The 22162-nt window shown below is 46.4% G+C and overlaps 1 protein-coding gene across 14 annotated transcripts in view; it reads right to left on the bottom strand.

Annotated features, from left to right (window-relative positions):
• DOCK7 (dedicator of cytokinesis 7) overlaps nucleotides 1-22162 on the bottom strand; it is a 1498361-nt gene that overhangs the window by 17227 nt on the left and 1458972 nt on the right. For all 14 annotated transcript variants that reach the window (XM_069642017.1, XM_069642019.1, XM_069642018.1 and 11 more), the window contains one exon: nucleotides 7351-7457. In XM_069642017.1, the coding sequence (XP_069498118.1) occupies nucleotides 7351-7457 (107 nt within the window). The remainder of the gene's footprint in view (nucleotides 1-7350; nucleotides 7458-22162) is intronic.

Genomic DNA, 22162 nt, shown 5'->3' with positions numbered 1-22162 from the left:
GCGGGGGAGGGACCTGGGCCCGAGATCAGAGGGTGACCAGGAAACCGGTGCAGTTTCAGTTTCAGCCAGGATGTCAGCAGGGGAGAGGAGGAGAAAAAGTTGAAGCAAAGAGAAAGGTTTTGAGGTGCTTCCGGAAACGGAGCTGGTTCTCCTCAAGTTTCAGGGAGGCTGTTCCAGAGGGAGGCACCGGCCGAAGAAAGAGATCTTCCACCAACTTATTGCTTGGAGAAGCGGCTGACCCTGAGGGAGTTGGAGGCGGAAGAGCTTGAGAAGGAAGATATTTAGGAAGAGAGAGTTGAAGCTATTGAGGCCCCAGAAGGCCTTATGGACAATGCAGAGGGTTTTGAACTTAACTTAATCCTCACAGCCACTGTGAGCCAGTGCAGAGATACGATCCCTGGGCCTGAGGCCAAGATCAAGTCTTGCAGTCCTGTTCTGGATGAGTTGCAGAGGGCGCAGAGTAGAGGCAGGCAGATTTAGAAAGAGGCTGTTGCAATAGTCCAGCCTAGAAGGAACCAGAGCTCTGTAGATAGTGAGCTTCTGGGGGAAGGAGAGGAACGGAAGAATACCTCTGAGGAGGTGAAGCTGATAGTGTGACTTCTTAGAGATGTCAGAGATGTGAGGAGAGAAGGAGAGTGTGGAGTCGAAGATGACCCCAAGGTTTTTAGCCTCGCAGGTGGGAGCAGGAAGAGGGCCAAGAGTTAGCAAACAGTTACAAAATACTAACTCTTCTTCACAGCCTCCAGGAACATCATATTGAATTATAAGTACTATGATGTGTATTGGTTGTCTCTCTTCCTCTCTTTTCCTTTCCTTTCTTATAATAAGGTTTATTGGGTTTATTGGGTTGGAGGACAAAAAGGGGGTTATAATTATATTGTAGTAGCACATGTATTAGCAAAAAGGAGTGTATCTATGATTAGAAGCAGGAGCGACACTGAAAATGAAGAGGTTCTGCTAGAGAGTGTTACAGATGTGCATCACCCCAAGTCAAATAACTCATGGTATAATGTGAGTCAAACGATTCCTGTTCCCTGCTACTGCATGCAACTGGCACACCCATAGAGTTCATTGCCCAATACATACCACCTCTAATAGCACAATGCTTAGTGAACCTGGCCCTATCTATGGTGTGTGGGTTATTTCATTGACACAAGTTTCAAGCAACCATTTTAGAAGCAGAAACCAGTGAATGCGCTGATAATGTTGGGCAGGAGTGGGTGCAGTGCAGAATTAGACCTCAATTACAATTAGAAGGTGTCATCTTTCATAACAATCAGTGGGGTAAGGGACTAATGAGCTGTAAAGGAGGTGGACAGTTGGGGTTTTCGGAGGAAGTAGTGGCACATATTAACGAGGCATGTTATGATGTGTGAGAAAGATATGTGAAGCAACTGACCTGTATAAACCAACATGAATGTCCAAATAAAGTACAGATAAACAATTGTCCTTGTGTTTCAGTGGCACTGGTAGTGTGACTGTTGGCGCCAAAGTACACTAACAGGAAACTGGAGATTACTGACCTCAATGGAGGAACTGCAGCCCTTATGGACATGTTCTGGACTTGTGGAAGCTCTAGTGAATACGCCCAGCTCCCACAGTTTTGGAAAGGAGTATGTTCCCTAACCAAATTACATTCCCTGGTCCTTATTGTGCCAGACACCTATCTCACTGTTATAAATGTGCCCCACCTAGTCACACCTGTGGGGCCCGTCGAACAAAGGGCCTCTGGCGCCATAAACGCTCATAATATGAAACACAAGGCCATCCCTGAGCAGTATCGGTTGTTCAGCAAGACAAAAACATGTTTTACTTCCCTCCTCGTTCCAGGCATGCAGACTGCTGCCAACTCCAAATGGCCCCAGATCACGCGCTACGAGCCAATTCACGAATGACACAGCCCATGGCCTCAACGCCATTAGGGATGAGCTAAAGGCCATACGATAAATGACACTTCAGAATCGCAATATATAGGACCTACTCGCCTCCATGGAGGGTGGTGTGTGCGCGAAGATGGGGAGATCCTGTTGCACCTACACACCACCCCATGATTTGGGCAATGGATCCCCGACACCCGCCACTGTGGCCCTACACAATCTACGTGCTGCAATGGAGAAGCAAGGTAGGGTGGTGAATTCACTCTTTTCCTGGGTTCCATCCTGGTTGAGCGTATCCATAAAAGTGCTAATTACCATCGTTGTCTTGTTACTTGTCATATTTTTTCTTGTCAGCCCGTCCTACGATGCTGCACAAAGACGTGGTCCAAAGGAACGACTATGATGTCCCTAACTATTTGAAACAGGTGAGGCCACTCCCCTCTTGAAACACGTGCATGCACATACAGATAAATGTCATGGCGCACTAGAGCATCGTATGGTAAGGATAGAAAATCCAACTGGTCCCGCATGTACACTTTCATATCCCACACCTGATCTCGAAAATTACACAGAATATTGAGTTGATTGCACTGGAGATGGGGGTTGTTGTTTTCTAATGTGCACTCCTGAGGAGTATGCTCAGAGGAGAGAGAGCCTCTGTTATGTTTGTAAAGTGTGGGTGCCCAAGGATGATTTTGATAGAGAGTGGGAAGCAAGATTAGTTATTGAATTAACTAAAGGTGGGAATGTTGGAATGCAAGTACAACGTCCCAAACATGGGAGGAGGTTCAGACTGCTTACATTTTATTAGCATAGAGAGCTGGTTATTTAGCGTCAGCATTTTCACCATTTGATTTAGCATTTCTGCACACATGCTATTTGCAGTTTGCTTCAACACACTTTAGAGAACATCACATGGTGAAAGGAGGAGCAGCAACAATATTGTTCATCATGTTAAGAGTATAGGCCTGCAACAGTTTAAGGGCTTTGCAGCTATCGTTAGTGAATTTTGTTGTGTTTTGCTTGCATTTCAGAGAATTTAGAATATGTTGTTTTGGAAGTTGGTAAAAGGGTGGCTGAGGTGCCGATTTCTGCCGTCCATGTGTGAGTTAATTTCCAACGGTTCAAGTTGATATTATGATGTTCTCATTGTATACTGCGCAGGGTTTGTTAATGCTGTTTTTGCCATTATGAGAGCTTCAATGTTTCTTGTGCAGTCTGTTGTCTTGCTTTCAGGAGTGTAATAAGCAATGTGATATGAACACTATGATTTATTTGTGTGAGCAGTTGGTTTTAAGTGTGCAAGTGCTACATGTGTTGTATTCATATTTTAACATGTTTATATCTCTATCACAGTTATATCTCTATCACAGTTAGGGGGCTGATATGCCACCATATTATGATATGTGCAGGAATTGGGTTTTGTATATCCAGACTTGTATGTTCTGATTTAATGCCCCCATTTTTAGTTTTGGCTAACAGGTTGCACCAAGGTGCGACCTGTATGCCAAATTTATTGGCATAGGAGGGAGCTGGGAGATGAGGAGGGACACACTGCCTTTGGGGCTTTGGGTTTTTGACCGTCCAGGGCTATGATCCCTATGGTCAGACCCACCCAATACCTGCTCAATCCCGCCCAACACCCTCCTCCCCAGGATCTCTTTGATGTTAGCTCCATGTGATTTCTGCACCACTAAGGCCCTCCCTTTACACACTGATGCTTGGTTTGGTGCAGAGGTAGGCAGGAAGCTGAGCGTGGTCTGCATGGCAACACTCCCTTCCAGGCAGTGCTGCAGATTCTGGTGCTCATTGCCAAGGGCCACTGCCGGCCTCCCCACCATGTTGGACCACTTTCAATGACTTCCTATAATTCCCACTATAGCCCTCCTTTTCTGAGCCTATATTAACAGCTGATCACAAACTCCTTACATGACCCCATTGGTTGCAGCAGTAAATTTCATCTGACTGATGTGATCTATGAGTTCCCCCTGTCACCTGGGAATCGGTGACCCCCCCCCACCCCGGCACCCTTTGCAGCCCTCTTTCATTTTTGAGGTCATCATTTGTTGGACTGTTACAGGATAATGCAACCATGTGCCCATCTGTTTTCTAGGGTTGGAGGGTGGCTGGTCTGCTCAGAACGTTGGTATTTGTTTCTGATAGGACTATACTATTCACTGGTTCTTGGATCCCAGTCTTAGCATCTGCTGGTTAGAATGAGGGTTCCTACCTATGATTTATTTTCTTGCTCTCTTTCTTTGCAACCTATCTTTATTGTATGTTTCGTATAATGCATTTTTCAGAGCTCAGACACCCATTCAAGGGTTACTGTTTGTAACGTGTTCTTTTCAAACAAGCATTGGCAATGGCAACAGTTTGGGCTTTTGTGTAGGAATGGGGAAGACACTTGGCAGGCACTGCCGCATTATTATTATCATTATTATTTTGGTATTTATTGCTCAGGGGAACCCGGGAAAGCATAACGAAAAAACACAAAGAAGCACTTACCAGCAGCACATGGCATGAAGGATCCGGAATGCATTCTCTGCTCTCCGGCTGTAACAAGCAAAAGCTCCCAGTAGGGGGCTTTTGCTTCATTATTGCTGCAAGAGCAGAGCTTAACACAAGAACATGAGGCTCACTCATTTCACAAAATGGATGCCTCCTAGTGCTTTACATTTTTGACTAAGTTTAATTTGCTCAAAACTTTACATATGAACTTTCTTTAAAATGATTTTTGTTTATGGGCCATCTTTTGAGACAACAGAATTTTTGAGTGAACTTCCCCTTTAAGGTTATTAATGGTGGTGGATATCGGTAAAATACTGCTGAACTGAACACAATGGAAGAAGAGTATGCATTGCTGAAACAATTTGTTTTATTCAATGTAAGGCTAGAGATTTATAGTCGATACAGATTTATTTTAGCTAAATATTGCTGTCAATGAATTTGCTGCGATTCTAGAGGCTAAAAGAAGTCTCCCCCGGGTCTTATGTCCCAGAAAATACCCATAACATGCAAGGCAAGGCAATCATGTGATGCAAAGCAATCCTGTAATGCACCTTCCCCATACCTACCATATGGCCGCCATGTCATTTTTTGATGCCACCAATCAGTCTTGGCATATTAGACAACAGCCAATTTGCATGCTAGGATTTATAGATTTGATGTTTATATGCATGTATAGGAGTGATAGACACCAAACCTAGTTAGCAATCAATGAGGTACAGTACAGCACAAAAAGGGGGAAATACAGAGAGCAAAAGAGCTGTGACCCTTTCCCCTGAAAAGCGCCCCTAAGCGCGTGCTTTAGGCAGCAGCCGATCTAAATAATCATGCAAAAGTATATTGTGGGCACCCTATTCTGCGGCAGACTGTTAGGGTTGGTTGCGTGGCCTAAGTAAGTGCACAGTTAATTGTGTATACAAGCCTTGTTTATACAATCAAATATGGTGTATCCGCTGTTTGTGTATATATTAGTGTTTCGTGTGTGGTACTTTGTATTCTCGTCTTGCGTACAGTATGTTGTGTGTAGTGTGTCTAAGCATACTGTTTGTGGTTAGGCCATTCGCTGTGTGCAATTCTAATTCAGTGGCATTTATATGGTGCTTTACATGTGCTTGTTGCTGTCTGTTGCATGTTATATTCTGTGAATGTTGAGTACATGATATAGGAATAATGTACTGGTACAGTACACAACCTCAAAAACTGACAACTAAAATGAGCTGTATGTGTTACATAAACCAAAGCACTAAGGGCCTCATTTACAAAAGCGCTTTGCAATGGCGCAATGCCATTGGAAAACGTTTTGTAAATCAGGCCCCATGTTATAGTTGGGATCTCTGCATGTGCGTGATACTCGTATGCTGCTTATTTTGTTTGTTTGCTGTAAGTAGATTTAAAGTAGGGTTTGCCTGCATGTTGCTTGTGTGTGCGTATGTATTCTGTATGGGAAAGTGTGTGTTCTGCATCTGTGTATTTGTGGGTGCTTTGTATAGGGGTATATTTGCGCCCACCCTTATTTCACCGCCTCCAATGAATGCAGGCTCGAGAGATTCTGGGGTTACTATATCTGCTGTTCGTGGAACACTTTCTTTACGCCTTCAGTGCAATGGCCTTTGTTGATGAGCCGCAAACGACCCTTTGAATTCACTGATAGTCACATCTTAGTGCTAACCTCCTTCAATCAGACTGAAGCACACTGGCATCACATGTTAGATGGGAGGTAGGGCAAGTGGGGGGTGAGCAGTGTCACAGCATGGGGTGTGGGTACAGAGGTGCAGAACGATACTGTTATGGAATAAAAACTGCAGAGATAGCCATCCCTCTATGTCACCCTGTCACTGCATGGAATAAACACTCGCAATGAGTTCCTGCTTCCACTGTTATAGGTCACTGTTTGGTCTTGGAAGCTAGCAGACACAACTATGAAGTGAACCCAGCAAAGGTGGCAGCATGGGATAGAAAAAAATACCTGAAACGATCCTGCAGCATGTCTCACTGCATCACTGCTTGGAATATAGGACACGCCCAGGCAGTGATGGCCTCCTGTATCTCTGTGACACTCACAGGAGAAGCCGTCCCTGGCATTCGTCCCTTGTGATCCAACTATCACTGTGGCACGGACTGAATACAACCCTCATGCGTCTCTCCTGCATCACTGCACTGAATCCCGCTCACCCACAGCTATGTCTACCCCGGATGATCCTTTAGCTGTATGGACTGCATTAGGATTGCAGTTTGGGAGGGCACTAAAGCATCATCCCATATGCACTGCATGTTATATAACTGTGTATCTCTCTGTACCCGCACCTAGCTACCTACCTTAACCCAACGCTCTATACCCTCACCCACCCTAGCCCTGCTCCCGACCTCCACCCACCCAACCCACACCCTCTCTCAATTCGCCTTCCTTCTCTCTCTCTCTTGCACACCTGCGTCCCTTATAGCATTCTCCGTTAAAACTTTGCACTCTCCTCCTTGCACCTTGCACTCTCCTCCTTGCACCTCGGTGCCTATAAATCCAAAGTATAAAGAACAAGAGCAATGGTTGTTTTAAATGAAAGCCGGCCAAATGTTATAATGAGTGGCGGCGGGGATGCTCTGCCTGCAGCTGCAGTAGTTGCAATGTACATAGAGAATCATAATGCTTTCTGTCACGCTTCACACTGACATTGTGCTTTCGCATTTCTTTTCAAAGTGCAAGCCTTTCAAATGTAAATTCAATCTGCAAACAATCGGATTCCTTTGAGCTCTAGTGTAAACATTCTTAGATAATACGGATTGCGACAACGCTCTGTTCAGTATTTTCTATCCCTTTGCTCACTTTTTAGCACTGGTACACATGTTAGATAATTTGATCAATGGTTTATTCAGACTTGTCTTGCTAAGGTAAATGCTGTTAACAAAGACGCTAAAAGTTACTCACAGTACACAGCGAGGACAACATAGCACAGTTACACAAAGCCTGTACCTTTTTGTGAAGTCTTTGAAACATAGCCGTAATTTGTTGTGATGTCTGAAGAGTTTCGGATCATTGGGTATTTCCGACAGAAACACCTGGGCAACTTCAAGTGGTCCCTTGAACAACAAACAATACATTTCATCGTTTAAACTTTCTCTTCTTTTTTTTAAACTTCTTTTTATTGATTTAGCGTGGCAGCAAAGATAAACTTTCTCTTCTGAAAGACATGTACACAACATCGAAACACAAGGAAGCAAAGCAACCCAATTAGAGACTGTTGCAGGTCAGGAAGGGGTTACTTGCCAGTGAGCTTGCTTTGTGGAGACATTCGTCACCAGGCAGGGTTTATGGCAAGGCCCTGGGGCCCAAATCACATTTGACTTGTACTAGTTACTGGCCAAAGGCGATTTAGAACAGCACAGGTACTATGGTTCAGTTTAGAGACTTTTAATGACATTTGCAAGTAAAACCCAAATAAAACAAACCAAGACATAATCATATAATCGTGCAAAAGTAAAAATCACAGTATCTCAAGTTGTTGAAATAAATGTGTTACAGAGAGATGCGGTATCCCTACATATTATCCCCACCAGAAATATCGCCGTACATATGGTCGTTTGTCTCGCCATAGGCGATATTTTTGGGGGGGATAATTTGTGGGAGCAAGGGTTGCTGGTGTGTCCCCTGCAGGGTCCATGGCTCAATATCGCCTAAAAAATATGGCGATATTTTTGTATCGCAATATTTTTGCAGGGATATTAACACATGGAACCGGAGATGCACTATAAAACCGGGCAGTTTTAAAATATGATCACACAAATGGGAAACCAACATGTGAAGTAGGAGGAAAGAGAACGAAGGAAGAGGCAGGTGAGGAAAAAGAGACCAGGTCAGTACAGCCATGCAAAATGAGCTGGACGAAACAGGGGTAATGTTTCAGGACCAATGCTCCTAATGCTGGGTACTCTAGAACATAGCAATGGGTCTATGGGGTGGAATTACTGTAGGGTAATGACTCGGGTGATGGTAAACATCAACATGGACAAGGAGTGGTGTGACGGGAAATTCGGGTGCTTAGCCTTGCACCCGATGCATGGGCAACAACTGGTTCGCCTCAATATTCTCCTGTGTGGTGCCCCATTGGATTTATTGCTGTGCACCATTCTTTTGATGTGCAGTTTTTAACCTGTACGTAGACACACATCGAGCAAACGACAGGCCAACGTTGCTCCACGGGCACAGGAAGAAAAGGGCAGTGTGAGCATGCGCAACATCTAGGGCGGATGTGGTCAATGCTGCATTTGCATGAGGACGGATTCATTCACCGGAGACATCACGAGTCTGCGGCAAACTGTGAGTAGGGTGCGGAGCGGGGGTGGGGGGGGTCGGGAGCTGGGTGGGGGGGTGAGGCAGTGCAGGGCTCTGTAAGCTTCAGACTTTGCAAGATGAGTTGTTCCTTGCAGTGGCTGGTGCATCTCGATTGAGGATTCCTGTTAGATGTCAATAACGAGTGCAACGAACTATTGGCGCAGTGAGGTGGAAACGTATTCTGAGAAAAGTAAAGTGCGCATTTATTTCCGGAGACTTGAAGCATTGTCTAAGGCATTCTGGAAAGTGTGTAACGCTGCTACGTGCGACCGAGATCAAAAGGCAGTAACTGAAGAGTCTGTTATGCAGGTTTAGACAGATTCTGGTGATTTTATATTATACTACTGGCACAATTTCTTGTATGAATACACGTGCACAGGCACATGCGTACCCACACACGCGCAACATGCATCTCCACAAATCTCACCCTCACTGCTTTCTCTAGCCTTCCACATTACCATTCCTGTCCTTCCCATCACACACAAACATCATCGTGACAGACAATTGCACTTCCACCTCACAGGAAAGGTAACATCTTCGACCTCATCATCACCACACTGCCCACCCTTCATCACTGCTTCTATTGTGCTCGACTTTTCAGACCATCTGGCAATCCCCATTGAAATCAGTCACATCACACCTCTCATGGAAACCCATTGCAAACCAAGCAATCAAGCCTTCAGGCCCTTCAAGAACTTCCGAGTGGAGGCTCTCGTAGAAGGCCTCACCAAACTCCAACTCACATAGGCTGATGTAACTCCGACGTACCAGGACTGCAACTCGTGTCTCCAAGAACTCAACACCACCCTCATCAACAACCTCAACCACCATGTCCCAGTGAAACAGTGCACCCTGAAGCCAAAATCTTCAGCACCCTGGTACACTCAAGAACTCAACTTTAACAAACAAACCATCAGAAAACAAGAAAAGAATTGGTGTAAATCCTGCAGCACATCCGACCTCGCCCTGCTTAAAGAACTCTGTGCTACACGGCGGTTACTCATCAACACTACCAAGGCCAACTTCTACCAAAACACCATAGCTGAGGCCAACAATAAAAGCAGAGACCTCTTCAAAGTCATCAAGCACTGCGTCAACCCTCTGTCCTACCCATCCGCAGCATACTTCATTGAAAAATCAACCGCCATCAACTCTTTCTTCATCAACATGATCCACCAACACATAGACTCTGGGTCCTCCTTTCAACCAAGGTTTCCTAAGTATCTGTTAAATGGTTACGATGAGACAAATTATATCTATTATCCCATGTATTGCACTGTCCCTCCCACCTTCCCCCACACTTTCCCCCTTCCCATGCACTTGCACAATCTGAATGGCACCTGGCCTAGTAGGATCGTTGTCTGTCTTCCCTCTGTTCCCCCTCCCTTGCCTCGTCACGCCTTGAAACACTTGTGTTTGGCGAGTTATAAATGCCATATCATATCATGTAATGTTCAACTCCATTTGAATTTGCTTGTGAGGTTCAAGAAATGGACGAGTATGATAAAATTGCTTGGCATCTCATAAGACCTTCTTGGATTTGTTGTAGTGCTATTATGGCGTTGTCTAAACCTGAGAGAAAAGATTTAAAAACATTTAGCGGGCTCTGTTCAAAAAGTTTGGGAAGACACCTGCCCAATACATAAAGAGATTTAGAGATCACAAGACGATGAAGAATGTACCTTGGGTTACATATGTCAATGACTCAATGACTCGCTGAAAAACCTATGTGGGTGGGTAGCAGACAATAAGCAAACCACTTTTGAAGGCCTGATGAATTGGGTCATGCTGAAGCAAATTTTTACTTCCTGTTTCCCTGTGCTCAAACAACATTTTGCTGATTCTAAGGAGTTAGATCTAAATATTTTAGCAATTGCTGCAGACATGTGGGTTTCCCACAGGACGGCCCACAAGGAAAGGGGGGCTTCTAGTAAGCCACAGGAAAGGAGGAAGCACAAAAATAAAGACGGTGGGTGTACTAAAAATACTGGCTCCCATAGACTCATAAAATGTTGAAGGGAGTTAAGTCACATGGAGATCATTTCAATGGTAGTGGGACTCACCATCCCAAGCAAGAGTTTGGCCACAGTAAGCCTCCCGACATACTGGTCCTCAGGAACTTGTGTTGCCTGTGGAGCTAGTGACCATGTGAAGGGGGCCCCCAGATCTAAGCATAACACCATGAAGTCCATTCTGTGAACTTGGCCTTCCCTTATGAAGAAGTATTCTCACAATGGCAGCCTTCACTTTTGACTCCTTGCCCAGAAGCGCAGAGTAGAACTAACCCCAGTGCCCCTGGGTCCTGCAAATATCCCTGACAATACAAAGTGTTACTTCAAGAAAGTGTATTGGTAGATGATAAAGACCCCACAAAGATTCACAGTAATGACTGTCACTCTAGCAGTAATTGGAGGGGAGGTTAAGATTCCTGGAAGTGCCTGGAGGCAGGACCCGGGTAGAGGTCTGATGGGGAATGACCGCAAAGGGTAAGGTCTTGTGGGTGAAACAACCACGTACAAGGTCTCAAACAAAGAAAGCTACATTGGCCAAGCCAAAGGGGAAATGCAAGGTGAAAGTCAAGGGTTGCTAAAAAGAAGGAGAGCAACTCTCCCCCAAATGTATATGCAACTGTTGTTTAGGTACCAGATCAGGAAAGTGAAACTGCTGAGGAGGTGTTGCCTGCGTTTCTGAACCCCCATGGGCACCCTGAACTACAGAGTTTACTTGTAAAAGGGGGCCCATCAAGTTCAGAGGGAATGTCCATCTTTGGAAGGCCTAAGGAGATAGGCCGATTTCCAGTTGAAGGGTGAGCTCCCTGATAAATGTAGCCTCTTTTGGGGAGACTAGATACTGTACAGTGAACCAGAGTTCAAAGCTGGAAGTCATATGAGGTTGGTTATCCCCCAGTCTGTGAGGCTCTTGCACCTGAAGCTGCCACTTTAAGTCCCCCGATTTGGGACCAAGAGGACCAAAGGAGAGGTTATCTATGTTTTCCTACTGTCCTAAGATGGGGATATAAGTAGAAAACCACTGCAGGAGTTATCCCACATGTCAGTTGTCTGGTGAAAGGGGAGCAAAGATCCAGGATCCATTGGTACCAATTCCAGTAGTGGGTATACCATTTGAGGGGGTAGGGAGTGACACCATTGTCCCCTTGGTATCCTGGCGCTTATTGGTTATGCCACCAGATTTCATGAGGCCATCCAACTCAGGACAGTAACTACCAAGTCAATTGACAAAGAAGTGTTGGTCATTTTTACTAGGGTTGGCCGCCCTAAAGAAGTTGTGTCTGACAGAGGAACTAACTTTATGTCCAATTACATGCAGGCCACGTGGAAAGAGAACACATTACTTACCTCTCAGTAATGTTCTTTCTGATGGGATATTCCTTCCATGGATTCCTCATCTATGATATCCCTATCTCAGTGCAGCTGTTCTTCTGAGACGTTTCCGCCACTAGGGGGCGCAGTGCGGCTCTGCGTCAGCTCCACCCGATGCGTCTATGTACCAGATATAATGTCGGGACAGTATATATAGCGGTGCTGCGGGACGTCAGATCCACCCTTTTCCCCTAGCACTCTGAAGATGAGGGACCACAGAACTGATGGTGTTCTGGATCTCCTATCCAGCAGGGCAGGTAGGGAGGGCAATGAGGAATGAGTGGGAGGACGATCCATCAGAAATAAAATTAACAAGAGGTACATCTGCTCTTCTAGTGGATTCTTTCCTCCCACGGATTCCTCATCTATGATAGACACCCAAAGCAGTATGTAAATATGGAGGAGGGAGGAAGCAAGGACACCACCTAAAGCAGAAAACTCTGGAGGACTACTCTAGCAACAGCAATCCTGGCCTGCAAGGGAATCCAAGCAGTAAAGCTTTGCAAACGTGTGCAAAAATGCCCACCTTGCAGCCTGGCAGGGTTTCCAGGGCAGAAGGGGCAGCCATTCCTCTAATAGAACGGGCTCCAAGACCCTCAGCCACATCCTTTCAAGCCAGATCATAGCATTCCAAAATGCAGGGAATGATCCACCATGAAAGGGTCTGTTTGGCAACAGCCCTGCCAGCTCCAGCCCTAGCGGAACCCACGAAAAGCTGGTAATCTCAGCCTATCAGTAGCCAAGCATGAAGTTTCAGGCTGCTCAGGTTCGAGTGGAAGACCCACTTCTCCGATTGGGAGAGCAAGTAATTTCTCCTTGGAAGGCACCAGAGAGGGCAGAAAGACATATCCAGCAACTCTGGATACCACATTCTCCGGGCCCAGTTCGGAGCGATCAGGATCATTGTGGTTCCCAACAGGCGAAACCACCTCAGAACCAACGGAATACCAGGGATTGCCGGGAATAGAACGCGTAAACTAGGTCGAAAGTCCACTCAACCATCAGTGCATACCCCAGATCACCCAGACGAGGAAATTCCCTGGAGCAGAACAACTCACACTTCCTGTTGACACTGGAAGCGAAGAGGTCCGCTTGAGGAGTCCCCCAATAGGCGATGATGCCCTCCAGAACTTCCTGGCATAGCTCCCAATAGTGGGAGGCCAAATTCTGTCTGCTGAAGGCATCCGCTGTGACATTCTCTCTTCCAGCCAAATTATAATTATAATAGTTTTTTTTATAATGCGTTTAATACTGAAGAGGTTTCTAAGCACGGACACAAATTCGAACCTGTGTTGCTCTGTGTCATCTTGCTTCCAAGACGAATGTGTTGCCATTGAGCTATACTAGATGAGCCGCTGTTGGAGACACCATTCTCCAGAGCCCAGAACCACTGTCACGTTGCTTCTCTGGACCCCACACCACCTTAATTATTGAGGCAGTGCCTGCCCACTGTGCTGTCCATCAGGATCAGCACAGTCTTGTGTTTTACAGAGGTGAAGAAATCGGTCAGCCTGATCGCTCTCAGCTCCAGCAAGTGGATGTGTTCCAGAGACTCCGCGGGAGACCACAGTCCGCACATTGTTAGGTCTGACTGGTGAGTGCTCCAACCAGTCCTAAATGGGTCCCTGGGGCCTAGGTTGATGAAACAACGTGCCTCTAAGCAAGTTGTCCCATATTGCCCACTATGCAAAATCCTGAGCCACCTGGTCCAACACCCACAAAAGGTCTGATATGTAGCCTTGAAACTGTGACCATTGGCAACAGAGAAACCACTGAAGCGATCTCAGGAGCAGCTTCACCTCCAGCACCACTAGGATGCAGGAGGCCATGAGGGCCCGAAGGCACAGAAAAGCTGTGGCAGGGACTTGTTCCTGGGATTGGAGGACATTGACCACCCATAAGTTCACCACTCAGTCCTCAGTGGGAAAGCCATGCCTAGGCGAGTGTTCAAGATCACTCCAATAATGCGGCGAGACTGGGACGGCGAAATAAGAGACATTTTGAAGTTCAGGGAGAAGCCCAGGCTGTGCAATAGAGTGCACATGCAGAGTAGATGCTCCAAGAAGAGAACTGGGGAGCGAGCCTGTATGAGCTAGCCATACAGGTAGGGCAAGACATGCATGCCCTCCCTCTGAGTTGAGCCGCCAACACTGCTAGCAACTTGCTGAAAATGCTGTGAGTCGAAAAAAGACCAAAAGGCAGGACTTTGAACTGGTAGTGGTGTTGGCCCACCATGAACCTCGGGTACTTCCTGTGCTTTTGATGAATCGGCACATGGCAGTAGGCATCCTGAAGGTCCAGTGATGCCAAGAAGTCCTGCAGATATAGTCCTTGCCGGGTCGGAGCTAGTGTAACCATCCTGAACCGGCCCTTGTGCAGGAACAAGTTCAGCAGTCGCATATCTAGAATGGGACACAAGCTCTTGTTCTTCTTCCGCACCAGAAAATAGGTGGAGTACCACCCCGTGCCTCGTTACAATCGTGATACCAGCTCAACCGTGTTTTTCAACAGAAGCCGACTGTCATCCTGCAAGAGGATGGGGTCCGGAGATAAGGGGATGGCCTGGGTGCTATTTATTTTTATTATTTATATATTTTATTGTTCATTTATAACGCACTGAATACCAGGAAGTGGTTTCTAACCGCGGGATCGGGATTCAAACCTCTGTTGCGCCGCATTGTCTTGCTTCCAAAACCAACGCATTGCCCATGAGCTATCCTTCCTCCCCATGGTCTAGAGAGTGCTGGAGGAACAGGAAGAAATACCACTGTTGGATACCTCTAAAGCCCAAGCATCAGATGTGGTTCATGGCCATTCCAGGCTGAACAGAGAAGACCTCCCCCAGACACCCTTCGAGGATGGCAGGGACAGCGACTGTGCCTCCTCTCTGGGCCCCTCTACCTCAACATCGTGGAAAGAGTCTGACCTGCATTCTTCCCAGGCAAACTGATCACTGCCTCTTGGGGCATAGGTGATCGAGGGACAAAAACCCCTGCTTCAAGACGCAGACTGGGGACAGGGCTTTTACTAAGCAAGCCCCAAGGACTTAGCTGTTAGCCTTTGACAAATGAACCTTCTGGAGGGTATCATCAGCCTTAGCTCCAAAGAGGTCTTGGCCAGTGAAGGGCATGTCTAACAGCTTGGCCTGAACATTGGCCACAAACCCTGATGTCCTCAGCCAAGGGTGGTGTCTGACCACAGTGCTCATGGCCATGGATATGCCGACACAGCAGCATCAGCCCTGATTTCAACATCTGGCGTGCTGCCTCCTTGCCATCAGTGACTAAGGACAGGAAACCATTTCTCATCTCTCCTTCTGGGACGTATTCAGCTGCATTGGCCACAGCTGCTCAAAGGCCAAAGGAGAATTTTGCCATAGCGCAAGAGGAATTCACGGCACGCAATGTAACACTGCCCGACGCAAACATCTTTTTAACCTGTGCCTGAGACAGGCATGGTATCAAGAGAGACACAGACTCAAAGATATTAATTTTATTTACTAAGTTTTCTGGGTTGGTGTAATGCCTAACTGTCCCTAACACTAAAGGGATGGTCCCTTAACTGACATGTCTAAGGGCTGCAGGTGTCTGAAAGTCCAAAGTAAAAATCTGTCTGTGTCGAAACTTATGTTTGTCCTCACCCTTTGACAAAATGTGTTAGGAAGTCTCTTAAAAGAAAAATATAATGGTTCAACAGAAAATAGGAAACCAAGGTTGGTTTCAGGTGGTCATCTCACTAGGTGTAGGTTGGCCAGATTCACAAGACTGAGTTCAATCAAAATAAGGCTGTTCATGGAATCAGAGGAGCAATTTGTCCTTACCCGGCCGGCTGCACGCAGACCCACGGATATATGGGGCCCCTTCAGAATGTACTTGTGTGACATGATTTCTGACGATGACGAGAATGATTAAGCCATAACTTTCAAATGTGATTTGTATTATGTAACTGTTGCAACTATGAACGTGAGGTGATAAGTGCTGTGTATCTTTTGTGACCACTGATAATAATAATAAAGTAAAAAAAAAATAAGGCTGTTCATAAGACCTTCTCCACAATTCTTGTAGTAGTCACAAACACCTTCAATGTCTTGAGTTCCTTGGGATTCCCCTCACAAAGCTTGAACTCTTCCAAGTTCAAAACATAACCAAAAAGAAATATACACAGTTCCTCTTCGAACTACTCGGGTTAACCTCACCAAGTTTTAACACCTTCAGAATCAAAAACCAATAAATGTTCAACTTTTCAGACTCTCGGGGTTCCGTTCCAAAAGCTTAGGCCCTTTTCAGTTCCGAACACCAGTTTAATTTGTCAGGATGTACCTTTCCTGTTATATACAGTTCTTTCACACATACTTCACTTGTGGGGTACAATCAAGGACATTCAAAACCGCCAGGTGTTGTGCTTTTCCTAGGCGTGACCACTCTGATCTGTAACCCCTCTCTTTATTCCTTGCACTTCCTTTGTAACCTTTCACCTTCAGGTACCACCTGCACCCTTTCTTGTTCTTTGTTTCCTTTGCTTCCTTCTCGTGCACCCTTGCACCTTCCTGCCTTTCTTGTGCACACTTGCACCTTCTTTGCTTTCTTGTGCACATTTGCACCTTCTTAATGTCTTCTTTACTTTCCATATACGCCGCTAGCGCCTTTTCATTTGGTTGCTTTCCTTGTGCAGATCTTACACTTTTTGGCTCTCATATTTCCTTTCATTTTTCCGCACCTTACATCTCAAAAAGCTTTCTCTTGCTTCCTTCACTTTTCCGCTCTATGCCGCTTCACAAGCTTTCTCTCGCTTTTTGAACTTTCCCACCCTGTGCCGCTTTACAAGCTGTGTCTTTCTCCCGCTCCGCTCCAGTCAATGGCACGCTCCCGAGTTTCTATCTCACTACAGTGGGCAGCGTCATGTTGATGAGCGGTCCCTCTGGAAACACAGGGTTGAGGTAAGGGTCTCACCATCTATCCCTCAGATGCCCTTGGAACCAGTGGCAGCGACTTATTTAAGGCAGGGGGCACTGCCCCCACCCCCCACAGACAACAGGGAGTGCAGAGAAAACATGTGTTTTTGTTGATTCTGTGCATACATTTTGTCACACCCAGCGTTGCTGCAATGTTTAACCCAAAAATATATAATTATCTTGCATCTGCAACACCACGTTACGGCTGGACCTGACAAGGTAACACAGAGGGGCGCGTCCCATTTCACACCATTTTCCTACAGTATTAAAGCATGGAGCTCCTAGGCGCACACTGTTTACGTAATGCATTTGGGAGTAGAGACTGGCAGGGCGATAGAGCTGTGGCCCCACCATGTGCAAACAGCGCTGTGTCAGAGTACAGTTGCATAGTAACAGAATTTCCGGAATTTTCACTGGCTGTTTCTCAGCTAATTAAAATTGATGATGATGATGGTGGGTGCAGGCGAACATGCGCTACTTGCTTCTGTTTGTTGCTGAAGTCAGTGGAGCCAGGGTGTGGTCAGCCTAGGCGTAGCTGCCTGGGCCCTAGCCAGAGAACAACATCCAGCAGAGCAGCCAGCCACGTCCGCGTATTGGCCTTGCTTGTGGACCTGAGTCCGACTCTGTACGGAAGCTAAGTAGTAATACTACTAAAGTGTATAAGAGAAGAGAGAGAACTATGTCTTCAACCCCCTCTCGCCTAGCCTATACCGCAGGTGACTACAGGGCTACTGTACTCATTGGTACAGCTTGCGGCCTCCAGTCCATTCCCTGCCAGGCCTGACTTCGACCAAGTTTCCGAGTCGAAAAAATGTGATGCTCCATCTCCGTCTCTCTCCTGTAACTGTGACAATATGGCCATGGTTGGAGGGAGATGAAGAGAGGAGGCACTAGTTAAAAACTGGTATGACCAGAATGTTTCTCTTGTTAATTTCTCTTATCCAGGAAATACTAATCATGAATCCCATAAGGCCTGGAACCTTACAGGGCAAATGTTCAGGACCGTACTGTATTAAGTTAAGTTATTTAAGCTAAGGTCCCGTATTTGGTGGACTTGGGGCGCCCCAAAGAGCCTCCTAAAGTGGAACCTGTAAATAGAAAGGTAATCTTCCCAAGAGTCAAAATGGGATCCCTGCTACTGGCTTTGTAGAGGGATGAAGAGGAGCCTGAGCCCCTCTCTAACCTGTTCAAGAGCACCCCTTCATTGAGGATATCAAATTGTCCCTGTACCTGACTCTGCAACAACAAAGTGATGTGCAGACTTTGCTTAGGCAGTACCCTCCTTTGTTTTCACGTACTCCAGGCCGATACCATGGTATCAGCATGACATTGACACTGGAGATAGTGTGCCTACTGAAGGTAGGAGTTACAGAATGTCAGATACTGTTAGAACCCACATCAAAACAGAGGTTGCTAAGATGTTGGATTTTTTAGGTGATAGTCTGGGTCAAGTCCTGTGGTTCTGGTACCAAAAGCATGCACCACTGATTTGAGGTTATGTGTGAACTATATGGCCTTTACTCTATCACCAAAACATATGGAACTGGTGAGTTCATGGACAAACTGGGTGCTGCCAAGTATCTCAGTACTATTGTTCTCACTTCAGGGTATTAACACATATTTCTGATAGAGTGCCAAAGAGAAGACTGTATTCTCCACAACTGAGGTCTTAACCACCAGTTCAGGATAATGCCCTTTGGGTTAAAGAATGCACCTGCTATCTTCAAAAGATCTTTTAATCATGTCCAGAATAGTCAATATGATTTCTGCATGGCTTATGTTGATGACATTGCAGTCTTTAACCCCACTTGGGAAGAATGTGTAAAACACCTTGGGATAGCATAACAGGCACTTCAACAGGCCCACTTAAACACAAAGGCTACCAAATGCCAGATTAGTCAAGACTCAATGGCCTACCTTGGTCACAAGGTAGGTGGAGGCACGATTCAGCCCCTACCCAGCAAAGCACAAGTTGTACAAGACTGGGAGACCCCTACCAACCAAACCCAGGTGCAAGTGTTTCTAGGCCTCACTGAATATTAAAGCAATTTGATGGCAGACTATGGCACCATAGCTGCCCATTTGACTGCCCTCATCACTCCCAAGCAGCATAAACACATGAATTAGACGGAGGGTAGTGAAAAGGCCAGGGTTTAAATGATTCCCTATGTGAGGCCCCCTGTTCCCAGGGCACATGACAACTAGGGTTCCTTTATTGTACAGACTGATGCCTCTGACAAAGGATTAGGAGCAGTCCTCTCTCAGTTAGATGATAAAGCCAGGTAAAACCATATCCGTTTTATCAACTGACCGTTTAAGGACAGGCATCTAAGGAGGGCCACAGCGGAAAAGGAATACTTTGCCATTGTGTGGGCCCTAAGGAAGCTTGGACCCCACCTCTTTGGGACTCACTTCACCCTACAAACTGACCATAAGCCCTTAAACCAGTCAATGAACATGAAGGGGCGAGAATCCAAAATTGCTCAGGTTGTCCATAAGCCTTCAAGACTTTGACTTCACCATTGAGCATATGCCAGGTGCCCAACATAGCAACGCTGATGGTCTGCCCAAAATGCATAACCAACTAGTAAACCCATCCAGGGGTATATTGGATCCCCCTGTCCTTAGTCTAAGGAGGGGGGGCGCTGTTACGAAATGTTTTCTTTTTGGGGATTCCCGCTCATGGACATCAATGGGACATCTTATCCTTTTGCTATTGTCTGCATTCGGATTGGAATTTTTGGAAGTAAGTAAAGCCTTGAGCTTGAAGTGCGGTTGCCGCGAAGTGCATTTGGCACACTTTTTGTCCCTATAACATTTCAATTTGCAACTTTAATTTTACTGTATAATGCCATTTGTAGTACTATATACTCTAAAATGGTCTGTCCTTTGGCCATTTTGTGACTGGGCCTTCTTCCTGCCCTTTGGGGTCCAGGATTGGCTTGCATGGAAACCCCTTTACCAGGCAAAGCCTCTGCTTTCCTTGGTCGTAGGCACAGTCTGTATTTGGCCGGATGTGGGGTCTGGGTCTGTCTGCACCCAGTCTACATATGAGCCAAAGCATGTCTGTTGCATATGCAGTGACCACCGGTTGTCCCTGATTAGACAGCCCCTGCCAGTTTGAATGGTGCAGATCCTTACCATGGGTAGTCTAAGGTAAGCATGGTATCAAAAGCAAGACACAAAAGATACGTTTGGAAAACCTTTATTGTTCTCCAAAACGGGGTATGAAGAATGCCTATCTTGCCCTAAATCTAGGATGGGGGCACGCTCGACGATCAAAGAATAAATAACAGTCCTAGTGTAGTCTGTCAAAACAAGATGGCCAATGCTAACACAACTTAATGTCAGCCCTTACTCTAATGTAACAAAATGTGTGTGGGAAAGAATGTGTATGCAAAAGGAATAATGTCCAAAACTATAAAGAATCAATATGTCTGAGTCACCTTTCCTCCCCACGTTGGACAGCACTCGGAAAGGTGATCCCCGTAGACAGGATGGCACACACTGGCTCAGGTTCTTCAAAATTAAAGGCAGTTCATAACGTGGATTGATGCCCGGAGAAAGTTCATAGAGGTCTCCCTTTGTCTGGCTCTGACCTTTCAAAGTACAAAAGTTCCTGTTGGTCCCCCTCTGTCAGGCTCAGACCGCAAAACAAAATTCACATAGGTTCCCCTCTGTCGGGCTTATACCTCTTCAAGATATGTTCAACAAGACTTGCACGGGGGCTCCATTCCCCAAGCTTTATTAAACTTCGGGTCTCCCTTGGGTCTCCCTCAGCTGGGCTCAGACCACTTTAGGGTGTCGGAGACTTTTCAATGTGCGTGGCTTCCTTTACAGACCTCCGCACGACCACTTAGACTAACAGAACATGGTTCAACTTTCTTTAACACACCCTGTTCTCTCAGGTCGCTTGCCAACTAACCGGCCGTGTGTGTCTTCCTATTTGTTTCGGTCGTTTTCCACGAGTCAAGTTTAACACCACAGGCTTGGCCTCGCTTCCCCAACTCTGCTGTTCACCCGGGAGGGTCGCTGGCATCCTAGAAGCACAATTCAGTTTCCTTGTTTTCTCCAGGGTTTTCCCTTGATCGGGCTCGGAACCCCTCCTTAAAGTTCACACACAGGTCTCGGACCCCACTTGATTTGTAAAGTTCACAAAGTAAATGTAATTGGACTTCCAGTTCCAGAATCCTTCATTCTGATTTTGCTCGCATTTCTCTAGCTCCCCCTTTTGGCACTCTGGTTGTTATGGGAGCTGCAGGAGTTTATGGGGATTCTTGTTGAGGTCAAGGTCTCAACACCTGCCCCTCAAAGGACTGGGCTTGCATTTTTCCCCGAAAGGAGGAGCTCTGGTGTGGGCACCGCCAGGTAACCCCAGTGGTCCCTGGTTTGGCTTCCTGGAGGTGCAGTTTCCTTTCCACACTGCAGCCTCCCCTGTACTCACAGGCCCAGCAATCAGGCAGTCCCTCTTCCTCCAGGCCTTCCAGGGTCTCTCCAGGTCAAATGTTCTCCCTCTGGCTTCCGTGCACCATTCAGCATCCCCTAGCTTGCTCAGTGTGTCTTACTGCTCTGCCTTTTATAGTGAGGGGGAGGCTTAATAGGTCTCAGATGAGACTGATTGTCAACGGAGGCCTTACCTTGCCTGTCCTTGACAGCCTGTTGTCAAAAGGTAAGAAGCTTTCTTCTGTGTCTGAGTGTGTTTCTTCTCAGTTATCTTCATTCTCTCACTCCCTATCTTCATTGTCTCAGTGTTTGTATAAAAAAGGGGCAGGGGGTCGGTGGGGAGTTGGAAAGTCATATGGCCTCGTTACGAGTTTGCCGGTCCGGAAACCGTAATTTCTGTGATGGCAGTGACAGCGTTACCGCGTCCGCAAGCATGCAGAAAGAAGGGGAGATTACGGGTTGTCGGTCCCGCGCACCAGACGATCATGGAAATGCTGTCCCCGCCATCACGGAAACACCCACGGAAGTACCGCGAAACATGGCAGCGGTACATCCATATCTGCCTCTGCCGGCACAGAAACGAAAATTCCGGTCCCGGAAACACTGTAATCGCGAAAACCGGAAGGAGAGCGGTGGCCATTATTTAAACCACAATCCACTGCTATCCTCTGCTACCACA

The sequence above is a fragment of the Ambystoma mexicanum genome, chromosome 1q (genome assembly GCF_040938575.1).
Source record: "Ambystoma mexicanum isolate Mex_15411 chromosome 1q, UKY_AmexF1_1, whole genome shotgun sequence".
NCBI lineage: Eukaryota > Metazoa > Chordata > Amphibia > Caudata > Ambystomatidae > Ambystoma > Ambystoma mexicanum.
Note: the sequence above shows the minus strand (reverse complement) of the source record. Positions and strands in the feature narration are given on the sequence as shown.